The sequence below is a fragment of the Sphaerodactylus townsendi genome, linkage group LG08 (genome assembly GCF_021028975.2).
Source record: "Sphaerodactylus townsendi isolate TG3544 linkage group LG08, MPM_Stown_v2.3, whole genome shotgun sequence".
Lineage (NCBI taxonomy): Eukaryota > Metazoa > Chordata > Lepidosauria > Squamata > Sphaerodactylidae > Sphaerodactylus > Sphaerodactylus townsendi.
Window position 1 is genome coordinate 111657898 of NC_059432.1, and position 23552 is coordinate 111681449.

At 52.1% G+C, this 23552-nt stretch overlaps 1 protein-coding gene across 10 annotated transcripts in view; it reads right to left on the bottom strand.

The window, feature by feature from the left end:
- The window catches only part of DLG1 (discs large MAGUK scaffold protein 1), a 109302-nt gene that overhangs the window by 46949 nt on the left and 38801 nt on the right, over positions 1-23552 (bottom strand). For 3 of the 10 annotated variants that reach the window (XM_048505488.1, XM_048505486.1, XM_048505484.1), the window contains exons 5-10: positions 16085-16174; positions 8553-8606; positions 7281-7331; positions 5264-5388; positions 1752-1921; positions 940-1076 (exon numbers count right to left, since the gene is read on the bottom strand). In XM_048505488.1, coding sequence (XP_048361445.1) covers positions 940-1076; positions 1752-1921; positions 5264-5388; positions 7281-7331; positions 8553-8606; positions 16085-16174 — 627 coding nt within the window. Of the gene's footprint in view, positions 1-939; positions 1080-1751; positions 1922-5263; positions 5389-7280; positions 7332-8552; positions 8607-16084; positions 16175-23552 lie in introns of all 10 variants that reach the window. The other 7 variants (XM_048505487.1, XM_048505485.1, XM_048505483.1 and 4 more) reach the window with 3 other exon arrangements.

The window sequence follows — 23552 nt, forward strand, 5'->3', positions numbered from 1 at the left end:
ACAAAACTGCACTAAAGACAAAAGTCCTGTCTCGCCATTTTTTTGGATACTCTGGAAAAGTTTTAACAGAAACTTAGACTCTCCCCAAAGGTTTTGGCAAAGTCTCTTATCAAAGTGCTGTCAAAGGCCAGAATTAAAGCCAGAATCATTCAGTTGTCATGGGTTTTCCAGGCTGTGTGGCCGTGGTCTGGGTGGTTCTAGCTCTCAGCGTTTCGGCCACATCTGTGGTTGCCACGGTATGCCAGGTAACATGCGTTTCTCTCCATGGGACAATGTGTCTTAGATTAATAAAGTTTTTATCAAAGACTTACAAATAAACACAGCAGTTACGGGAAAAGAAGGCAGGCCTTCTCAGGGATTGGAAACAAATAGTAAAACACGAGAATATTTTCACAACAAAGGGAAATTAACAGCTGCATCCCCCGTGGTTCAGTATTAGTACACCAGTGTTGTGTACTTTTTCCATAAAAGATCTGGAACAGGGTGTGCTGTGAAGCAGCCAAATTTACAGATGATATTCAGGATGCTATCTCTTTAGACAAGATAATTTGCCAAATACAACTCATGATAAGTGTAAAATTATGTATATGGAGACAAAAATCCTAACTTTGTTCGTGCGTTGATGGAATATGACGTGGTGGCGACCGAGCAGGAAACAGAGTGGTATGGTCTGGCCTGGAGGTATGAAGGATTGGGGGGGAGGGGGGGGGCGAAACAGGGAAAAGGGCAATCTCATTTTTTCCCTGAGGACTTTGTTTCAATTTCCTCATACAAAAGATAAGAAAATTGGGGGGGGGGGGCACTGAAAAAGAAACCATGTTTTGAAATTAGTGAAGTATTCTGTTCAGGAAAGACACAACTTTATTTATTTATTGACTTCACAGAATGCAGCTCGGAGAGTTGTGGGGAAAACCAAAGGACAGCCGAGCTGCTACTCACAGCCAGAAGCTTGTCTCCAATCTGGAGTCTGCCGTCCTTGTGTGCCGCACCACCTTCAATGATTTTGGTGACGTAGATGCTGTTGTCTCCTGGGATGTGTTGATTGCCAACTCCCCCAGCTATGCTGAACCCAAGACCTGCTTCAAGAGAGTAAAGGCAGTCAGCACCACAGCCATTGTAGGCCCACTGTGTTGCTTTTCAGTCCACCGGTGCATGATTAAGTCATCTGGAATTCTACCCAGGATTTTACGGAAAGGGGCAGTTTGGCAGGCATCTGGTAAAGAAAATGGAACCACCTGCTGGAAAACTCCCCAAATTGCCCCAGAAATACCTGTGAGCATGTCTCTTAGCCAGTGCGGTGTGGACTCTAATTTGAAGAACCAGGTTTGATTCCCTACTCCTACACATGAGCTGCAGAGTCTTATCTGGTAAAGCTGGTTTGTTTCCCCACTCCTACATTCCTGCTGGGTGAACCTTGGGCTAGTCACAATTCTGGTAAAATGGGTTTACTCCAAACTCTCTCAGGCCCACCTACCTCATAAGGCGTCTGTTGTGAGAAGAGGAAGGAAGGAAAAGGAATTACAGGAGAGAAAGGGGGGGGGGGTATAAATCCAAACTCTTCTTCTTCAGTCTGAACACAGCTGTTCAGAATCCTGGACATTCCTTGGGAGGTGGTCCTTTGCAAAGTGCAATCTGCCCACAGTCACTGTGGGGGGAGGGGGGAGGGGGAGACCACAGCAACCCTGACCCTTGATAGCCACCATTATTGACCCACTCCCAGCCCCCACCTGCTCCAACTCGCAGCCACAAACCTTTGGGGCCTTTCACAAGCTTTATCTCCATGACTTTTTCCGTGGCCTGCTTCCTTCTCTTGACATAGAGCCGAACCACGGAGCCGGCCTCCTTCAAAGCTTCCACGGCTTTACTGTGTGTCACCTCACGGACGTCCACCTCATTCACGCGCAAAATGCAGTCGTTCACCCTGCAGGCAGGGAGCAGAAGGAGTCTTGTGAGACCTCCTAAGTCATGTGACTACAGCCCAGTTCAGATTCGGATTTAAAAAATCCCAGATCGCAGCCCAAAAAACATCTTTGGGAATAGCCACGGCTTGTCCCAAACACATGGCAGATACAACATACTGAGCAAAAACCTCCAAAAGCTACTGATGTCTCCTTCAAGCCTGCTTGTCCTCAGCCAATCCTATGTGTCCTTACTCAGAAGTTAGTCCCACTTAGTTTGGTTTCTTGTTAGTGTGCACAGGACAGCCATCTCAGGATTTCTCCCGCAAGGACCTTCTCTTCCCTCACGCACCAACAGCACACCTGTGCTTCCCCACAACTCACGACAGAAGCACTCTGATGCTCCTGCTCTTTCCACATCTGGTGAGGCAATTAGCTCTGTGACTCAGCCCTCAGGTCTTTCCACCCCCACCCCTATTTCCAGCCCATCACAGCGTCCTCTGGGTGGAATGAACACAACGTGGTCGCCCCTCTGCCCAGGCAGTCTTGCCAGTGGCCACACCAACCACCACAGGAATCTGTCTGCTGCCGACTCTTCTGAAATGTTACTCTAGGCCAGTGGTGGCGAACCTATGGCACTCCAGATGTTCATGGACTACAACTCCCAATTGGCCATGCTGGCAGGGGCTGATGGGAATTGTAGTCCATGAACATCTGGAGTGCCATAGGTTCACCACCATGGTGAATCTAGGCATTATGCGTGCTTCACCCTTCAGCACTGGAAGGGCAGTTACATTTCTTGATGTAATTTCAATATTTCATTGAAATATTTCAACGTTTCCATTTTGAACTATGTGAAAAAGCTCAATTTTTGGCCTCTCACATGAATGAAGATGATGCTCACCATCCATCATATCTTTCGCAACACCCGTGGATCAGGAATGCCCTCTCCTCCAGCCCGTGCTGCCCCCTGGCTATAGTGACTGAGCTTCTGCCAGCTTCAGTGCAAACGTGGGCCCGGGGCAAGAACAGCGAGAGCTCCATGTCTGAAGGCTGCAAAGATGTTTCAGTTGGTTCACAGTGCAGAGGAAGGGTGGCTGTCAGGCCTGTGTGGGAGGGCACCCACTCCCCAGTTCTGGGAGACCTCTGAGGTGCTGCTGCTGAGGTGGTCATGGGCAGCCAGATGTTCTGAAGGTCGAGGGGATTTGGGAGCAGGAAACACGGAGGACGGCCTCCTCCTAGGCAAACCCACCTGCTGCCTCTGTTGACCACCCAACATCCAAGCAAGGGCCCTTCCTCTCTGTGGGGTCCTGACACAAACACGCTTCCTTTCAGTATCAGGCTAATTGCCCCCACCCCCATTACCTTGAAATGCATTTTTTCTCTGCTGTCTAATTGTTTTAGAGTTCTATTGAAAGTTTTTATGTAAAATCATTAAAAAATGAAAAAATTATGCACTCCTTTGGATGTTCTAGATGTTGCTATTTTAAACTGCTGCACTCCTGTATTGTTGTGCCTTTTATATTGATTTATTTAAGTTACCTTAATATTTTATTCAGAGGGATACCAGACATTGAAAATAAGTATAAATGACCAACCAACTGCACACTCCAGCTTGTTATCAGTAAGAGAGAACGCTCAGTCCCTTCACACAACAAACCCTAGAGCCGTGGTGGCAAACCTGCAGCTCTCCAGATGTTCATGGACTACAATTCCCAATTGGCCATGGTGTGCCATAGGTTCGCCACCACTGCCCTAGAGAGTTTCTAATGCAAAGATCGCCTTTTACCAACTTCGACAGGCAAGGTAGCTGGCCCCTACTTATCCCAGCTTGACCTGGACACAGTGATCCGTGTGACGATCACCTTAAGGTTACTGGTTCTGGAGGGTTTTCCGGGCTGTGTGGCCGTGGTCTGGTGGATTTTGTTCCTAACGTTTCGCCTGCATCTGTGGCTGGCATCTTCAGAGGTGTATCACAGAGAAAAGTCTGTTTCTCACTGTGTCTAAGTGAGAAGGGAAAGTTTAGTGTGGTATATTGTCCACGCCCCAGGGTGGGGAACCAATCATTAACTGTTTGGGTGGAACTTGCTATGCAAAGGTGTGGTGGAGTGCATTGTATTGTGGGGACTAATAACCCCACCCGCACTTCTCACTTAGACACAGCGAGAAACAGACTTTTCTCTGCGATACACCTCTGAAGATGCCAGCCACAGATGCAGGTGAAACGTTAGGAACAAAATCCACCAGACCACGGCCACGCAGCTCGGAAAACCCTCCAGAACCAGTTGAATCCGGCCATGAAAGCCTTCGACAATACCTTGAGGTTAGACTGCTGTAACTCGCTCTACGTGGGCCTGCCCGTTAGACTGACGGAAACTAACACAGGTGCAGAATGCAGCGAACAGACTCCTCCCAGGTATGTCAGTGAGAGAGCCTCTAACACCTGTGCTCTGGCAACTGCACTGGTTGCCTGTCGGATTCCAAATCAGGTTCAAGGTTTTGATTACAGCCTTCAAGGCCCTGAGTGGTCTGGGATGATCACATCTGCCGAACCCGCATCGCCCTTTGTTGCTTGTGGAGGATGCTTCAGTGCTCTGACAAAAACCTTCTGGTAGTCCCTGGCCCGTGGGCATGTGTTTGGCCTCGAGCACAGCCAGGGTTTTCTCTGCCCTGGCTCCAGTCCGGTGGAACTCTCTGCCAGCTGACACCAGGGCCCTGAGGGGTGTTAGACAGTTCCGCAGGATTCGTAAGACGGAGATGTTCCGCCAGGCCTTTGGTGGAGGACCATCGTGTGTCCCGAGACCATCTACTGGCAACCCTACAGCACGTTGCCTTCAGCATCACCCCCTCTCGATGTGGCCCCTGCTTGAATAGCTCTGTGTGAGTTTACGTGTGACCTGGGCTGGATGGGGTTTTTAATAGGTCTACATTTTCATACCATTCTGAGTTATATCTTATGTATTCATGTAATTGTTTTGAAATGTGGTATCCATCACGTCTGAACTGATGGCAGGCCATCTCAACTGACCGCTGCTGAATGCCGAGAGCACCCCAGGCAAGGGCTGGTCCAGCCGCCGCTTCAAGACTTGCAGTGAGGACCTGCAGGGATGCTTGTGGGTTTGAAGTTCAAGTTTCAGTCTGAGGGAGAATTCCACTGTTGGAGACTCTGCCACAGGGTTTCTTATCAGCAACGGCCCACCAGCTCAGTCTGCGCTGAGGTCACTGCTAGGACACATCAACATGACGCTGAGGAGCAGCAGCAGCAGCTGCAAAATCTATGGCCCAAAGCATGATGTTCCTTTGCCAAGAGAGCGCTTAAAACTGGATCGAGGTGGGGCCTGAAAGAGGGCACGGGTCCAACCTACCGCAATCTCCCGTCCTGCGCTGCTGCACCCCCTGGGATAATCTTTGTAATGAATATACTGGAGTCGTCCCCAATGTGGGGGTTGTCAGCCCCTCCTGCAATGCTGAAGCCGAGACCCGAATTGCCCTGAAAAAGAAACATGTCCATTTTGCCAGAGGCACACCAAGCAGGTGGAAAATTAATCCAGGGAAACAGCGCAGCCCCTCGGAGGACGACCCCCAGAAACAAAGTATTCCGAAGCATACAAACGATCCCCCTCCTATCTGATCTTGTCACTGCGAGAAAGGAGGACAGACCAGTCTGCCTACATCATCTGTTGGAAACGAAGGTCTTCTCTTTCTCTCACAGGGCCACGGTCCAGATCTTCAGCACTCCCCCACAAAGACTTGGGGGGGGGGGGGGGCACATTCCCAAGCACTAAAAGGAGACTAAAAGAAAGCAGTGCAGCGACAGATCACTGCCACGCTGATGACACTAGAACTGTCTCTTCAGGAAAAAGTGGAGCCCAAATACGTGAAACATGTTTTGACCAAGACAAACCGTCACTGACTTCATCCTTGTGCTGCAAAGTCAAAGGTCACAGTCCTCTACAGTCTTCACTCCAACTTGGGGATTTATTTAATTAGTTAATTGTAACTATTTACATCGATATGTCCATATCTATCTAGCTATCATTTACACAATCACACATCAGTAGATTAGGAGGGTCAGTGAGGGAATACAAAATGAAACAGAAACGTCTCTACTGGCTGGCAGAAAACAGTGGCAAAAGGAGACAAGCAAATAATCTCCCTGAATAGGGAATTTCAGCGTTTTGGAGCTACCACCAAGAAGGCCCTTCTGGCCCCAGATGGGTGGCAGCACCTGGAGCAGCATAGTGGTCAGGCAGGGTCATAAAGGAGTCCCCACTGGCTGCACGGGGCTTTCAAGGCCATCACTTGCACCTTGAACTGGGACCAGATACAAATTTGAAGCCAGTATAACTAGCCCAAACTAGCGGAAGACGGCCCCTGCGACCCTCTCTAGCCAACATCCTGGCCCTGCGAGATCATTGCAGGTTCTGAAATGTGGTAAAGGACAGCTCACCCAGAATGCATTGCAGCAGATGTTGCCAGGGCATGAAGCGCAGCGGACAGATCTCCTGCGCGCCCCCCACCCCCCCCAAAGACCACAGCTGGCTCACAAGCAAAGGCAATGGACTTTGCCATCGAGTTGAGCAGATTTTAGTGTGGACAGTTATTCATATATTTATTTTAATGTTTTCTCATATGCTGGCAGCTGTCCTGAGCCCGCAAGGGGAAGGGGGGCACATACAATTAATGAAATGAAATGAAATAAGCTCCTGCTCCCCGTTGCTACTTACTTATCCAGCAGGAGGCCTGGGTCTTGTGCACTGAAGGCCAAACCGGGCCCGAGGCTTGCAATGCCCAAGCAGCAAGAAAAACACTTCAAAAGGCAGGCTTTGGATCACAGAGTCTCTGTGGATCTCAGGATGCTCCCAGAGGATTTCCCTGCATGTGCGGCTGAGCCAGACAGTGGCCAATTGGTTCAGCAACACTCCTTACGGCAAAGCACCCGGGTAGCGCCTTTTCCTTACTACTTAGACACAGACCAAGAATCCCGAGAAAACTATCCAGAGGAGGCCGGCTCTGACTCCCTCACAGCAACGGGGCTGGAGCTGATGAGTAGCCACTGACTGAGGAGGGGATTTATGGATGAGTAGAGAGCGGACCTGTCAAACTGGGCCTGAAGGGGAGAGAGTGGTCAGCGAGGGACCAGGTGGCTCCCCTTCAGTCTCCTTGGATGTGGCCAAAGCATCCAAGACAGAGAGAACAATCTGCCCGGTGAGGCCCCGGCGGCAGAGTCTAGAAGGCCAGGCCTGCAAGAGAAGTTTCCTCCAGACCCCTTGATCAACAGTTGCAGAGGGTGACCAGCCACAGGAGAGAAGAAGAAACTGACCTCCGGGAGTGCCTGTTACTCTAAGCAACCAGGAAAAGCTTGTCAGGGAGAATATTTACCCGTTCCAGAGTAATTTCTTCGTATTCATATTCTGCATCTGTGCCATTGACCTGAAGAGAAACAAAAACACTCATCAGACCTTTGCCTCGTGGTCCTCAGGGACCCACTGACCAGGGTTGGACATAAGTCAGAGAAGCTGCTGCTGCTGCTGCAGCAGGCGCAGGTGGCCAGGGCGGGCCTGAAGGGTGGGCGAGGCCCTCTGCTCCAGAGGCATCTGGCTGGGAAGGCTGCCCCTTGTGAGCGACAGAAGGCCGCCTGGCCTCATCCAGCATGGCGCTTCTCCCTCTGCGAGGGCTGCTCAGCCACCGGTGCTTTCCAGGCAGTCGCTGCACAGCTGGCAGGGAAGGCTGTCTCTAAAGCCCCCCAACAGCACTTGGGCGTCCTAGCAGCTGCCTGACATCCTCTAAAGGGGACTGCGCTTCACTTCCACGCCCCCAGAAGGACATACAGGGATGAAACATAATCAAACTGAAATTTGCTCCTGGCCTTGGAGACAGGCACATCCAATGGAGTATATTTCCGTAATGAGAAGTGGGGGGCACAGGCAGGGCTACTGAATATTTAAAGAAAATGGTATCACAGTGCAAAACTCTACAAAGGCCAATGGTGAGATTGATTGACTTGGAAACCACCAAATTCTAAAAAGTTCTGCAGGCTCTCCGATTTGTCCTCAACCAACCTTTTGGGAATATAGCAGATGGGGGGCCTGTGAAATTCTGGATCTGATCTGAGTTGCTTTTTAAAAATCAACATGTCATTCACAATATTTCAGTCCTCTGGAAGAGCAGCCAATTTTAGCAACATTCCTTTTTTGTAAAAAAGGAACTGTTGTACGTGTATGTTGTATGTGATCCGAAGCAAAGTTTGGGTTAGTTCTCAGGTTACCTACTGGCCCAAACTTTCAGCTCTTGTTCACCTAACCCAGCTCAGGAGTCAGCACTGAGTGGCTGGTGGAGAGATTGGTAGGTAGTCAAATGATGTGGACCCCTGTCACCTGCCCCGACCGGCACAGCCCCCGGCCAGCCTGACTGTGCCAGATCTCAGGAATGAAGCAGGGCCAAGATTTGAATGGGCTGCCTCCAAGGGACGCCAGGAGGACCCCAATGCAGAGGCGGACACGGCACAAACCACCTCCAAACGTCTCTAGCGTTGAAACCCCCACCAGGACGTGTCGTAAGTCACTGGTAATTTGATGCCCCCTCCCCAAAAGGCTGGCTATCCTGGGGGATCCAGTTCTGTCTGATCAAAATACTTCCCAGCTGAAGACTTACATAGGTTGGGGTCTCCGGAGCCTCTGTGTTGACAACCAGCGGGGGAGGATTTGCCTTGAAATTAAAGCAACAGTTCATGTTACAAAGTGCCACTTCCCCCCATTCCTGACTGCTCACCCCCACAAAGCTGCTGTGCTGAACAACTTGCAGCCCGTGCATATCAATCACACTGTGTGGTCCTGGATAGAAACAAGCCATTCACAACTTCACCCTTCAACTCCTCTGCTGGCTGATGAGAGCTGCAGCCCATTTCAGAGGCAGGGAGCCATTTGCAGCCCAATCTGCTCTCCTGTGAGATCAGACACTGGATGGTTGAGGAAGGCCCAGGGGTCCTCCTCTCTGACGAGCCAGCCAGCAGGGGGGAAAGGAAACATGCTTTCATTTGCAAAAGGAGCATGACTTGGCGCTGGAAGGGAGACCCCACGGGTCGTGTAGTCCGAGACCCGGCACAGCGCAAGGCCATCGCAAGCACCTCCCCCAGTGATCCCTGCAGAGGCAAGCAAGCCCTGTGCTTCAATGACAATCTCTAAATATTCACGTGGGACCCCACACGCCCCCTCGGACAGGCCTGCTCCGCTTGTGAGTGTGGTGGGCACAGTGGCATCGATACCGGGCTTGGGAGGCTCGAGCTCCGAGCGTCACTTCCTGGGGGGCACACAGCAAGACAGGGCTGCGTCCTGTCCCAAACTCTGGGGACTTCAGGGCATAGTTGCACACCAGTGAACAGGGCTCGTCCCACCCCCAATCTCCACATGGAGACGAGCAGTGGGGATAGCTGGGCTGGAGTGGGGTGAGCCACCTTGCCCCACCCCCGATCCTCATGTGGAGGCGGGGGGGGGGGGCAAGGGCCCGTTTGAGTCTGGCTGAGGCCCGGCTCAGACTGGCCACTGGCTTTATGCTGCTGGCTCCACCCCAAAGCTTCAGATCACCGGTGGCCTGTCTGAGCCTGGCTGGCCATGCTCAAAGGGGTCCTTGCTGTCCCTGACCTCCCCATGAAGATGGGGGTCGGGGCAAGCCAGGCCGGCCCTGTTTCCCCCCTTCGCCTGGCGAACGGAGGTGGGGCGAGTCCTGTTCACCAGCATGCAACCCTCTCTGGGCGGTGAGTCTGGGGCCAGGGCACGGGTGGGGAAGGCACCGGCACCATTTTATTAAGCTCCACCTCTGGGCGGACAGCCACACGTCACACACAATGTGTGCACAGGACTGACCCAGCCTGTTAGCACCAATAACCCAAATGATTTGAAACATTTATATCCCCATGACGGCATAGTTGGGGGTCTCCTGCATCTCACAAGGGGGAGTGGGGAAGATGTGCTCAACAGGTGAGGGAGGGTGGCTTGCACCTGAGCTTGAAAATTAACCCCAGAGACCTATCAGGAGGGCTCCGTCTCAGAGGCAAGAGGGCTGCTCTGCTGACATAAAGTAAAACTGGCGCTTCTGCATTAAAGATGGCTCCGGACAGACCCAGGGCAGCCCCACAAAAAACCGACATGGCCTTTCCCCCCAGCATTAGCAGAAGGAAGCACAAGAGCACACCTGCCAGGTGATGTTGATTCTGGTCGCTAGGGGAAAAGGCTACTAATCCATTTCTCTCAAAAGAGGGAAATAGAATCTTATAGGGTATGTTTTTGCGTCTGTACGCATTCCAGGACGCATGTGCTATGGAAAAACTCAGCACACATGAAACCATTCAGGCAGAGTCCCAACCTGAACGGCCCAGGCTAGGGCAATTTTGTTACTGACTGGAAAATAGGAAAAAAATTTTCCTGAGCCTGTCGCTGAACTACACTGGTTAAGGATCAGAGCAAAGAGACCAGTGTGGTCCAGAAGCCTCCATAAGGCTTGCAAAGGACGTATATATGTGATTGTGCCAATGTTTTACATGGTTTCCTTCTTGCTTTTATCCCTTTTAAGGTTTAATGTAAGCCCCCTCAGCGTTGGATTTATTATTTGCCCAATGTTTAGTATTATACTTTAGCTAGGTTCTCCAGTTGATTTAAGGTTTGTTACTGTTAATTTAGGATACTCTTGCTTATATCTATATGTGCTTATACTGTATTGGAGGTTCTTTAAGATTTCCTGTAATGTTTAAGTTTAGAAATGTTATTTTAGATATCTGTATCTGTTGAAAAAGAAGCTTGTAGCAGCTGATATTAAGGGCCAAGGAAGCTAGCCTCGGAATTCAGTTTGGGCCAACACCCAGTAGATCTCTTTAGCGAAAACAAAGACCCCTTTGGACTTACAAATGGAATCTGATGACGGCACTCCAGATAGTCCAGCCGTTGAAAGACGTGCCAGGATCACCATTGGACCATGTGAACTTTCTTTTGTTGAGGGACTGAGGCACGGGAGCCTCAGGTCATAACTCAAGGAAGCAGCCCATCTGATAACCAGATTCCTAGGTGCGTTAAACAGGCTCACCCAGTTTTATGAATGGACCCTCTCTGCTCTCCACTTCAGCACTATCGTAAAGTCTCGCGGGAAGACGCCTGACAGCAAGAGCTCATGGTCCCATTCACAAAGTTGTAATTGTACCTTTTCTTTTATGTGTTGATGTTTCTTTATTGTTGTAAGGTAAGGGACCTGCCCCCTTACCTGCCCCCTTGCCCCTTTGGATGTGTGTGTATAAAAATTCTAGAGCTTGGCTACAAAAGCGGGATTCCCCTGCCCGAGCTGTAGCACCCACTTTCGAATAAAATACTTTGCTTTTGAAGAACACCGGCTTCCTGCGCCTCACTATGTTGCCTGAGCTGAAATCACTTCAGACTTCCACAGTAGTTGTACACGACAGTCATAAGGCTGTGTAATTGTAAACCTTCCTCTTGAAAGCACGTGCACAGCCTCTTTGGAGAGCCATCCTCGACTAACTGCCGGAATGTGGGGCTGGATGTTCCCTCTGTGGGAAGCCACAATTATTGCCTCTGGGGAACAACAGAATTTAAACACATCTCCCTCCGTTATTCAAAATGGTCGGTGCTGCAGATGAAAGCCATGAGAACCAGCTTCGTGCTACAGCTCTCGGCACGCAGGTGAGGCTGGGGAGAAGCAGACATAATAAACCCACCTGTAAGCATCAGGATTCCCCCCCGCCCCAAGAACATCCGGATAAAACGAAAGCCACTTCACTCCACCTACGACGAGACACTGAAGTTTGTGCTTTACAAAGAACTGTCATCCAAAACAAGGAAACCCGCCACACACTGCAGAACATGTATGTGCGTGCTCTCCACTCATGATTCCTCAGACAGCTCACTATTTTCCCAAAACACAATTCCTGCAATTCCTGAAAAATCCATAAAAAGGGCAAAAAGAAATCCGAGAAGCAGATTCAAAACAGTTGCACAATCATCAGAGCAGAAAATTAAGAGCCTCAATGAAACCAGCAATCATTAATGACAGTCACAAAATGTATTGATATTCTACTTTTTATGCACCCCAGTTCACACAGCCATATGAAATAATATGTGAATATTTAAACACAGCGTGAGTGAAAGACAACAAGAAACATGCAAGAAAGCGGCTATAAGTGGCAGCTTCCCAGAGAAATGTGAAGGGACAGGAAAGCTTGATATTTAATTACAGCGAGGGCTCCAATCTGGTAATTTACATGGCAGTTAAGTTCAAAATACTGATTAAAAAAAATACTTGCTAAAGAGCCCAAAACAGCACTGCAGCTGAAATAAATGGTTAGAGCGCCCTGAAAGGCAACCAGCACATATAACGGAAACACCAAAAACAAGCGATCCATCAGCCAGACCAACAAAATGCAAAGCGGGCTTAAAATCCCGTGATTCATCAGTAAAAGGTCCGTAGAAAAACTAAGGCTGCACTTTTCCCTTTGGCTTTCCTTATCATATCTTTTTTCCTTTCTTCGCTTGCCTGCCTGCCTTCTGTTCTTGATTATGTTTTGGTCATGTATGGTTATGTGCACTTATTTAACAATTTTAAGTAATAAAACATAAAATTAAAAAAACACTAATGGAGGCCAAATGCAACAACGAAGAGAAAGCCGGGGAAAGAAATATGCTTTAAGCTGGTACTAGAAGCTCAGCAGCTGCAGCACAAAGCACAGCCCGGGGCAGCGGCTCAGAGCTGAGGCGCCTCCACCGAAATGGTCCAGCTCCCCACAACCACGGCCGTGCTTCCTAGAGCAAAGAGGCACCCTCTGAGCAAGACCTGTGCAGGGAGACAAACTGCAGAGCAGGTACCCTGGGAGGGAAGCGGGCGGCCCCGTCCCGGAAGCACTCTGAGCCCACGAGGCACTCCAGGCCACTGCAGCTTGTGCCCAGAAGCAGATCAGCAGCTGGTGCAAGTGGCAAAACGGGGTCCACGCTGCTCAAGGCTCTTGCTGCTGTGCTGTGTGCCAGTGGAATCTAGAAGACTCTATCTTCAGAGGCAGCCCCTCTGAATAGGGGGCTCTGGCGCAGTTCACTCCGGATGAGACTGGACCCTGGTGAAGGGTTGGCCAAACTCACCTCTCCAGGAAGGGCTGCGCTTGGGAGACTGGCCAGATGGACCAAAGGCTTTGAAGACCAGGCCCCTCCCTGGCAGCCCCCTAAGTAGCAAACCTGGTCACTCAAGAGAAATGCCCTTCTGCTCTGCTTGGAGGGTCATTTACACCTGGGAGCATTCATTCCCTCTAGGGCGGATTCTCGTTCACACACAAGTTTCCCCCTTTTTGGCACTCAGCCCACGCTCAGCTGTGAGACTCCCCCCCGTCCCCTTTGTGGGAACAGCGAAGGAGAGCCCTAAGATGCTTGTTTCAATGGGTTCTCCCCACCTCCCCCACCCCCTCCTGCCCAAAGCACTGCAGCTCCTCCGCCTCCACTGACCACCCCCTTCCCAGGCCTCCTCCATGTGGGCAGAGGTTGGAGGGCTGTCCAGTGATGGTGGGTGAACACAGTGAAATTGACAAGGAGGGGGAGGGAGGTTTTAAACCAGGAGGAAGGAGGAAGGGGTGTGTGCTTCATACAGAATGCAAGGACAACTGCTGCCAGCAACCTCTCCCCAGCCCCCCAGCCCCATTGATCAGAAGACTTTGGAAGGTGCCTGCAGGGGAGTCTGAAAGAGGGGAGATCTCTCTATTGAGTGGATCACTTCTTTGGCCAATCAGGTAGTGGGAAGCTCACACAAACATTTCCTCCAAAAAGGCCCAGGCCACTAAACTGCTTCCCCAGGATCACGTGTGCTTTACAAGAGGCTAGGCAGCAGAGCGTCCCCATGCCAGCCCCGGGGGAAACTCAGTGCCCCCTCTCTGCTGGCATCCCCCAGAGACACCCTTGGCAGCCAGCTCGGGGCCGGGCCTTCAGACCTGTGTGACCCAGGGTGGATTTGATTAAAATCAGTTTAAATTGATTTAAATCAACCAGGATTAAAATAATTAGTCAGCAATGTTTCTTCAATGTAAAGACTTATTCTTGCTGTTATAAGCTTCATATTTACAACCAGATGAAGGTTTCATTTTTTAGAATAATGCTGGCCTTACCCATAGAAACATTACAGTATCCCCAAACTTGGGCCTTGAGCCTTTTATACCCTCAAAGATCCCAAGACTTGTGGAATATTCTGCTCAAAAGATTCCACTCTCGTTTTTACTAATAGGTGGTCCCTCCTCAAACTTAGCTCCTTGTGCAGATCTATTCCACTCCAAACAATCTTCTAATCAATGTATTGTCCAAGGCTTTCACAGCCAGGACCTACTGGCTGTCGTGGGTTTTCTGGGCTGTGTGGCCATGGTCTGGTAGTTTTTGCTCCTAACATTTCGCCCCCATCTAAGAGTGTGCCACTGGGGCCTGCCACAATTTCAGTGAACACTGATAAGATTCCTGCTCTAAACTAGACCAACTGTTATTGCTGTGAGTACCCAACGAGACAGGTTGTGGATTGTGCTGCAAGAACCACCAGCCAACATCAGGGGTGCCAATCCACGGCTACATCTAGCGTGCATCAGACCAACGGATCCAATTTGTGATCTCTTTCCTCCACTAATTTATCAGGTTTTAGCCACTTCAGCCATATTGCCCACGACGTGCATCACCAACATCTGGAACACGAAAATGAACATCCCCAAAACAAGAGAGCTCATTCCATGACCGGCCCCTGCGGCTAGATCTTTCTTTGCGGGCCCTCGCACACGCTCAGGGCTTTAAAAATGCAATATTGGCAACATTCCAAAACCAAGGAAGGAGCCCCAAAGACGCCCTCCAGTGGGAAGCTGCTGAGTGACGGACATCCTGCTTCACCCAGTGGGGCCTGGGGGGCCCAGAGCTTTCCCCAGCGCTGTCTCCTGCCACTGCAACCTGAGAGCACACAGCCTCTGCACATGGAGGCTTCACAGGGCTGACAGGAACTCATCGGGTCTGACCGTTTTTGGAGTCTTAATGGGTGTCAAACTGCTAAAGACGCATCTAAGTCACTTCTGTTGTCACCGTCTGCAACTGCTGTGAATGGTCACCATGCTTCTCCATACGCTTTCCAGTTTTGCCCAGGGCTACCACGACCCAGCCGATTTAGACCAGTGGCCACAACGGCTTTCTTCTTACTGGGATGAGCTGGAGACAGGTCTGGGGAAGGCAGCGCTGCATCTGGTCTTTAGATCTTCATGGCGCCACAGGCCATCCTGTTCTCCAGCGGAGAATGCTGGGCACGGCCACGGACATCCCCCACTGCGGACAGCCAGCGTGTGTAGTAGATGAGAGCAGGTGGACTCTAATCTGGAGAACGGGGTTCGATTCCCTGCTCCCCCACACGAGCGTCGGGACTCCTTAGGATCCTCTAAAGATGCCAGCCACAGATGCAGGCGAAACGTCAGGAGAAAATGCTACTAGGACACGGCCACACAGCCTGGAAACCACACAGCACCCCTGTGATTCCGGCCGTGAAAGCCTTCGACAATACAGCGGACTCTGTTTCCTCACTCCTGCTCTTGAAGGCTGCTTGGTGACCTTGAGCTGATCACGGTTCACTCAGGAGCTGTCTCAGACCCACCCACCTCCCAAGGTCTCTGTTGTGGGGAGAGGAGGGGAAAGAAGTTTGTACGCCCATTTGAGGCTCCTTAAAGGTGGAGAAAAGCGGGGCATAGATCCAAACGACCACTCCTCGTCTTCATAGTCTTCATAGTCTTCACAGTCTTCGTTGTTGTCTTCTTCTTCACGTGCTTCAGGCCTTGCACCCCTCCCCACCCGTGAGTGTGCCGGTGCTGGTGCACGGAGAGTCAGCCTCTTTCCGGCTGCAGGGTTCTGATCACTTTCTAAGCTAACCAAGGCGAGCCAGCAGGTCTCCAAGACACGAACCCTCCCTGGGACAGTCGTCCTGAGATATACTGAAGCCTGACTGCTCTAAGGGTGATCACAGATGACAGACCTTCTCTAGGGAAGAAAACTGCATGGTGAAAGTAGCATGCCTGGATTATGAGCAGCCCCACGCAAGCCAGCCCCATCCAGCCTAGCCCCAAAGCTGCATGCTGCAACAGAAACACCCGCATCAATGAAGGCAGAAGCAAGCACAAAAATGGCAAAAAAAGGAGTAAAAACCTGTGATATGGAGGGCGGGACGGAAGTGGCCTCGGTGGAGACTGGCAGGACAGAGACAATGGGAGGAGAGAGAGGCACGGCTTCTGCTGTCTAAAAGCATGAATGGAAAAAAGTCAAAAGGGTAATGAAACACGAACACACGTCCACACAAAGCACCCTTCCGGATGGGGGAACCGGCTGGCTGGCTGGCTGGCTGCAGAAGCAGCTCCGCCTCCTCCCCCCCCCCCCCCCCCGCCACTCAGTTGGACCCAGCCCCCCAGGCAGCCTGGCCTCCCTGCCCGTGAGCCAAGGAGGAAGCCAAAGGGGCCTCCCTCTTGCCTGGCCCCTCACGAGCCATTTCCCAGGCTGGTCAGAGAGGCCAAACTCCAGATCTGACCCAAGCCTGCTCAAGCGCTGGAGCTTTCTCCCACAACCACCTCAGGAAGCCTTCTGTCAACCCCCCCACCCTTCCACTGGAGCCCAGCCTGAAGGGGGATCATGGGCAAGCATTTCCACCGAATGGCATTTTGAACGACGACGCGATGTTGCACTCATGGCCCCGCACAGGTCCCAGGAGGACCATTTATTTTGAAAGGAAAAAAGAACATCCCACTAATAACAGAGACCTCCTCTGGCTAGTGAATGGAGGGGGGGGGGGGTGGCGATTCCTGATTTGCACAAGAACCCCTTATATCGAGGACGCTTCCCAGCACAGCACTGCCCCCTCCCCCCGCACTTAGTCCAGCATGGCAGCAGCAACAACACACTTTGCTCGTTCAAGAGTCACGCACCAGACCTTTTCCAGAAGAGGTATCTTCTCTCATCCTTTCAACTGGAGCTGATGGGGACTGAACTCCAAGCAGATGCTCCACCTCTGAGCCACAGCTCCCCCCCCCCCATTTCTCCACAGCACCACAGCTGACGGTGGCACCACCCAGACTCCCCCTGGCTTTTCTCTGACCCCCCCCCCCCATCCCACCTTGCTCTCGTTCTGCTCTAAAGTTCTGAAGCAAGGCCCAGCCGGCCGCCGACCGTTTCTTTTGCCCCAGAGTGTCCACTCCTCCCTCTTGCAGTCAGGTACGCTTATTGGGGTTTTGTTGGTTTAATCGGCCAGTGGATATTTATAGACGTTATTTGTTGTTCCCCTTTCTCACAGAGAGCGAAGGACGACTGCACAGTGAACATGAGCAAGAGAAGGTGCCTCATCAGCCATATCCCACCTGACCAGCCCCAGCGGCGTGAAAAGGGCAGGAAAAAGTGGAGACCGTCCACTGGACCAGACCGGCGGCCATTCCCATGCCGCAGCCCCGATGCTGCCTCCTGGCCCCGGGAGTCAGAGGTTCCCCATGAGTCAGAATGGCCAGTAGCCACTGACGGCTGTGATGGTGCCCTCTGCCAGCAAATGTCACTGTGCAAACAGATCACAACAGACAGCCAGGCAGAAAAGAGCAAGAGTCCAGCAGCCCCTTGAAGACTAGCATAATGTCCTGGCAGGATATACACATATATGAGCTTTCAGGTCACTTCTTCAGATATCTTTTTCAGGTATCCAAAGCAGTGGGCCGTGACTCACAAAAGTTTACGCCCGGCCAGAAATGTTTGGCCTTTAGGTGCTGCTGGATTTATGTTCTTTTCCATCACTGTACAAAGAAGTGTTTCCTTTCATCTGTCCGGAAACCACAGCCCATCAGCTTCACTGGATGCCTTCAAGTTCTAGTATTTGGGGAAAGGGAAAACCACTCTCTCTTCTCCAGACCTCTATCATGCCCCCCACCCCTGGCCACCTCCCAGTCCGCTCTTTCTTCAGCCTGCCTTGACAAGGGAGGTGGTCCGACCCCCTGATCATCCCGGTAGCCTTCGTCTGTTCTGCGCACAGTGTGCCAAAGGAGGCCGAGCCAGGCATCTATACAGGGGCATTATAATATTGGCCTTTTTACGTGGGGAGCCCAGTTATGTGGGAAACCTGCCACGTGGAAGGCCTGTGGCCTTTGCATCCACAGCGAAATTACACGAGCCCACCCCGGGTGGAAAATACTTCAGCCCCCATTCGTGTTGTGCTTGGATTTGGAATTGTTCTATTTGCTTCCCTTCGCTGATAGCCTGCACTTCTCCCAAAGACTCAAGATGGCTGACAACATTTAACAGCCATTCAGTCTGGCAGTGAGGACTTCCGACACACGATGCTGCAGGACTATGATGTCAGAATCAGGAAAGAGCGCAAACAAGAGCTAAGGGGAAAGCCAGCCGTGATGCTGAACGTGGGTCCCTGAGGAAGAATTCAGTGCAAGCACATCCAAGAGACTCTCTGGGCTGGAGAAACAGGGTGCCAAGAGACGTGCGAGACACCCTAGTGGTTCTTCATCAGATGTTTTGGAAATCTGGTGAGATTCCATGGGTCCAAGTGATCACCCACGTCTAATTTCAGGATGCCGGGACAAAGCCCATGGATCCCAGCATTTGCCAACACCTTCCTCGACCTCCCACCAAGCGTTTGGAGAAAGTACGATGTGCCAGATGGGCTCCGTCAGGGGAATTGTATCTAGGTGATTAAGATGCATTCCTGCCTCATTGGAACTGCGCAACACTGCAAATAAATGCTGCTAAGAATATATATGTAACCAGCCTGCTATATGTTACCACTGCCATCTGGAACATTCTTTCCTTGATCTTTACTTTATAGCTTCACATGCCTTGTAGATAGCTAGTCTTTCCCCTGGCACCCTGTTCCCATGGGAAGCTTATCTTGTGAGGGCAGGAAGCCAGGTGGCTTTCTCTTGTTATCAGCTGCCAACCTTCAGATGCCTCAGCTTCGGGGACTATTTTTCATCCTGTCTTGGGAATTCGAGAGGGGGGATCTGCAGGGGATAAAGGGGATGGCAAAAGCCAGGTTTGTCAGAACTGACTTTGCCAAGCTTTGGTGCTCTGACGCTTATCAATAAACGCTACTGATCATCAACACAGAGTCATAACAACATACGAAACAGCCTGCTGGATCAGAGCAGAGTCCATCTAGTCCAGCTCTCTGCTACTCGCAGTGGCCCACCAGGTGCCTTTGGGAGCTCACATGCAGGAGGTGAAAGCAATGGCCTTCTGCTGCTCCTGCTCCTGAGCACCTGGTACTCTGGAGTCCATTTATTGGCTGAAGGTTCGAGACCTAACAGGTTTTAGGTCAGCAGGGCTTCTGTGTGGCTGTGCAGATCTTTGAACATTTGGTGGCAGCTGCCGTCACAGTACAAGGATCTTCTTGGCCTGACTGGAAGTAAACAGTGGGCATTGAAGGCAAAACCAGCAGTATATACATATTCATTTTAAACAGGTCTTCTACCTGAAAGGCCGCCGAGTTACTGTTAGAGTGATGCATACTACAACTTGATAGCATTCAGTGGTTGCCTCCTCCTCCTAGTGGCAGCCATTTTGTGGCGCGCCCACCACACCTTAAAACGTACGGGGAATTCAGGCAGTAGAATAACACCACACAGGAAAGGAAGGGAACATCCGCTTGAGCTGCAACTGCGGCTGTAGCCGTGGGCCTCATCCCAGCAGATGAGGAGAAGGGGAAGCAGCCAGCCTCCAACCAGGAACGCCCCAGAGGCCAGCGGGGAGGTCCCCCCCTTGCCAGCTGCAACCAGTCGGGGCCATGTTTCCCTCACTCCTTCCACTGGCGCGAAACTCCCCCACGCAAGATGGGGCCTGAATCCGGTGCGAACCTTTGCTTCAGTCCTTTGCAGAAGACGTGGCCTGGCACCACGGCCACTGCCGCTTTCCCAGCCAGCACCAGAAAGCTTCAGCGGAGAGCTAAACAGGTCCTCCAACCCCTTTCCCCCTGCAGAATGTGACTGGGGCTCTCCCAGCCTCACCTCAGCCTCTCCTGCCTCTTCAATGCGTGGCAAAGAAAAGGCTTCCCTCGCAGGCAAAGAAAACCATCCCTCACTGGTGTGCAGGAACACGACTGGGCCCCTCCTGCCGCCACTTCACCCCCCCCCCACCCACCCAGGCTCCTGGCTCCACCCAGCTCCTCAAGTGAGCGCACGAACAGCACAAGGGGTGCAGGGCAACAACCAGGAAGAAGAGGCTTGCGAGCTCCTCTCTTCCCTTCCTCCCGCGAGCAGAACTGAGCCTCACTTTGGCTACTTTTCCATCCCTCAACGAGACAGCTGGCCTGTGAAACAGCCCTCCGAGGCCCACCCCACACGACACGCTTCACCAGCGGCCCCGTAATCGACGTGGGCCCGAGAGCGTTGCGCAAGGAAAGCCTCCTCTTCCCCCACTGAACATAACCAAAGGTGAGCCAGTGAAACACCTGATGCCTCTGTCAGCCCCACCCACTCACACAAGAAAAGAAACACACACACACACACACACACACACACAGCAGCCTCCAAAGCACAGCGCTGCACCACTCAAGCCTCCCAAGACCACTGGCGGCAGCCACAAGATTTCTCCACACAGCCAGAGTAACAGCAGTGCCAGGAACAGGCGGCTCTCGCGGGCGAAGGAGCGGCCCCCGGGGGCCACAGGACAGAGCGCCTGGCCTTCGAGCAAGATTACCTTTTCCCAGGAGACGACAGGGCCATCGAGGCTCCCGTCACGACTCACCTTTGCTTTGCCTGTGCTTTTGGTCGGACTCTTCCTCACACTGTCCCGCAGATTGGTGAACCTGCCCCTGCTGTGTCTGGAAGGGCCGGGCCACGGCGGCGGGGCTGGAGTGCAAGAGGCCTGGCCGGCGAGAGCGTGGGGCTGCGGCTGCGGCTGCTGCTGCTGCACATCAGGAAGTCCAGCCGGCCGGCCACCGCCTGCACAGCCAGCCGGTCTGAGAGCTCCGACTTCACAGCCATCCGGAGCCCCACAGAAACACTTGCGCATGTGGCCGTCAGCGGTCATTCGGGCACTCAGCTGCGCCTCTGCCGAAAGCGAATGCTGCCAATGCATGGAGAGACAGGCCCAGCAGCAAAGGGCTCTTTCGGCCAGCACGGCAGATGCCCGGACACGCACGCACTCGCCGGAGTGAGGGAAGCATCCCATTGGGCAGCGCGCTGCCAGCCCCTTTGCCAGGCAAAGATAATCAATCAATGCTTCCCACAACATGGAGAGCACAGAGTGAAGGTCACCCGGCAGGTCCACGACTCATGTTCAGAGGAGAGCTGTTGCATGACAAGAACAACAGGGCCAGGCAGAGGACGGCGAGTTAAGCATGGTCAAAAGTGGCCGCGACACCATTCCCTAAGGGGCAGAGCAGGCCCTCCTGAATGCAGCTGCTCCAGCATAAACCAGAGTTGTACGTGTGACAGGGGTGGACCCACAAGACACAGCACAGAAGGGGCTGGACCTGCAGGCAAGTTGGGGGAGGGAGTCCTTAGCTACACATCATCATCTCCCCTCCCCCCAGCGGCAAAGGCCCACTGGCTGTACCTTGACCGGGAGCGCAGAGAGCGATCGAAGGTCAGCTGGGGAGCCCCAAGGAATGTGGGTCTCCACAGAAAACCCCTGCTGCTGAGCAGAATGGTCTGAACACTAAAAGAAGGTGCTCACGCCCCACACATCTGGGAAATCTCACACAGGTCACCGTAAAGACTTCTTGAAGAAGAAGAAGAAGAAGTTTCAAGTCGCTGAAAACAGGTTCTCTTCTGGGCAGCCCCAGAGCAGAAGATGAACGAGCTGTTGCCAAATCTACACCCTGGTCAGGGTAAAGACGAGGGTGCAGTCCTGCGAGCACGCCAGCCGCGAGCGGGGCCTGCTTCCGCTGGGGAAAACGGTGCCGGATCTGAATAAACACGACAGAGTCACTTCTGTGTGTAGCTTTCCTTAACAATATCCTTTGGCACTACTGAACTTGGAATTCCTTTTTTAAAGCATTTCTATCACCGTAGAACTGGTGAAAACTTGCCTCTTCTCACTCAGAGACGCCCCCCTCCGTCTCGACAGTGGCCAGCAGAGCAGAAGCAGGAGAAGCAGCAGAGAAAATGACCGAGGAGGCAGAAGAGGGTGTTTCAAATCCGGCCCCACAATGACTCTCTGCGCCCACTGACGCCCCTGCGTGAGGTTTCCCTGCAGTATGTTCCTGGGAGAGGGAATGCCTCCTGCTGTGGCCTCCCCTCCAGTGTAGTCTCACAACAACCCTGCGAATTAGGGCAGGGTGAGAGAGTGTAAGGTCACCCAGCCTCCATATTTACAAGCACACAGTCCAGTGCATTCACACAAGTCTCTTTACATTTACCTGCTCCAAACAACGACATGTAAGAATCACAGGTGCTTGGGTGGTTGGGTCTTCCTGCGTGGCAGAGGGTTGGACTGGATGGCCCTCGTGTTCCAACTCTACGACTCCATGATCAAATGAAGCCTGAGCAGAGAGCGACCTCTCTCCCTTCTTTCAAGACTATAACTAAAGGACACCCAGTGAAGTGGACGGGGAACAGTTTTAGGAGGGACAAAGGAAATACTTCTTTACTCAATGAGTGATGAAGATGTAGACCTCACTGTCAGGAAACGCCGTGAAGACCACGATCACAGGGGGTGTTTAAAGGGGCTTGTGTAAATTCACAGAGGACAGACCCATCAGTGCCTCGTGCCATTGAGGACTAAAGGGAACCTCCCTACATGGAGGCACCCGTGCTAGGAGGCAACAGGCCCAGCGGCTGGACCTCTGGAGGAACCGACTGGCCACCTGGTGAGGGGGGTGCCCATTAGTCTGACCCAGCAGGGCTCTTCACGCGGTCTTAAGAAAAAGGCTTCATTTTCACTCAGAGGCTGACATAAAAGACTGAAAGTCAAGTTCTTCTAACTAGCATTCAATTGACTTCCATGGAAGGATGGCGAGGGATGGGTGGTACTAGTCAAGAGAAGAAAAAACCATTTTTCAGAAAGCAATTCAGCGTCAGGACTTTCCAGCAATGTCCCCGTAGCATCTTCTGGATCCGAAAGGTAGTAGGGGGTACATTAAAAGAAAAGGATTTTAAAGTTTTGCGCCGCTCTTTCCTCTCTCCTTTTCCTGGGCTCCGGTGCTTGCCACGTCAGCGGCCGCCCGGTCCGTGGCCATTTTCCAGGGAGCTTTAAGCCCCCTTCTAGCCGCCGCCCTGGTCCCCGCTGGTCTGACCGCCCCTGGTCTAATCGCCGCTGAGTATCTGCTGAAGTCCTCCGGGGTGGGGGGTGAAAGAGCGAGTCGCCATTGCGCAGTTCGCTTGCAGGTGAGAAATTCAAAAGAAAAAAAGAAACTGGCCTCCGACCCACAGGAGGGATCTCCACAAGAAAAAGTCCTCCAGACGGAGCAAGGATGAAAAAACAAGCAATCCCGAGCAAAACCCAAGAGAAAAGGTAGTGAAATCACTAGGATGGCCGTAGAGCCAGAACAAACCCTGCTCTCCCTGCTGAGGCAGGAAAAATACTGGAGCCCAAGATGGATGCCAAAAGCATAAATGCATAAAAGACTTCCGGGGATCGTCCTCAGGTATCTGGAGAGGAGCTGCTGTCATGTTAGGTTCTATCCCAGGTGAAG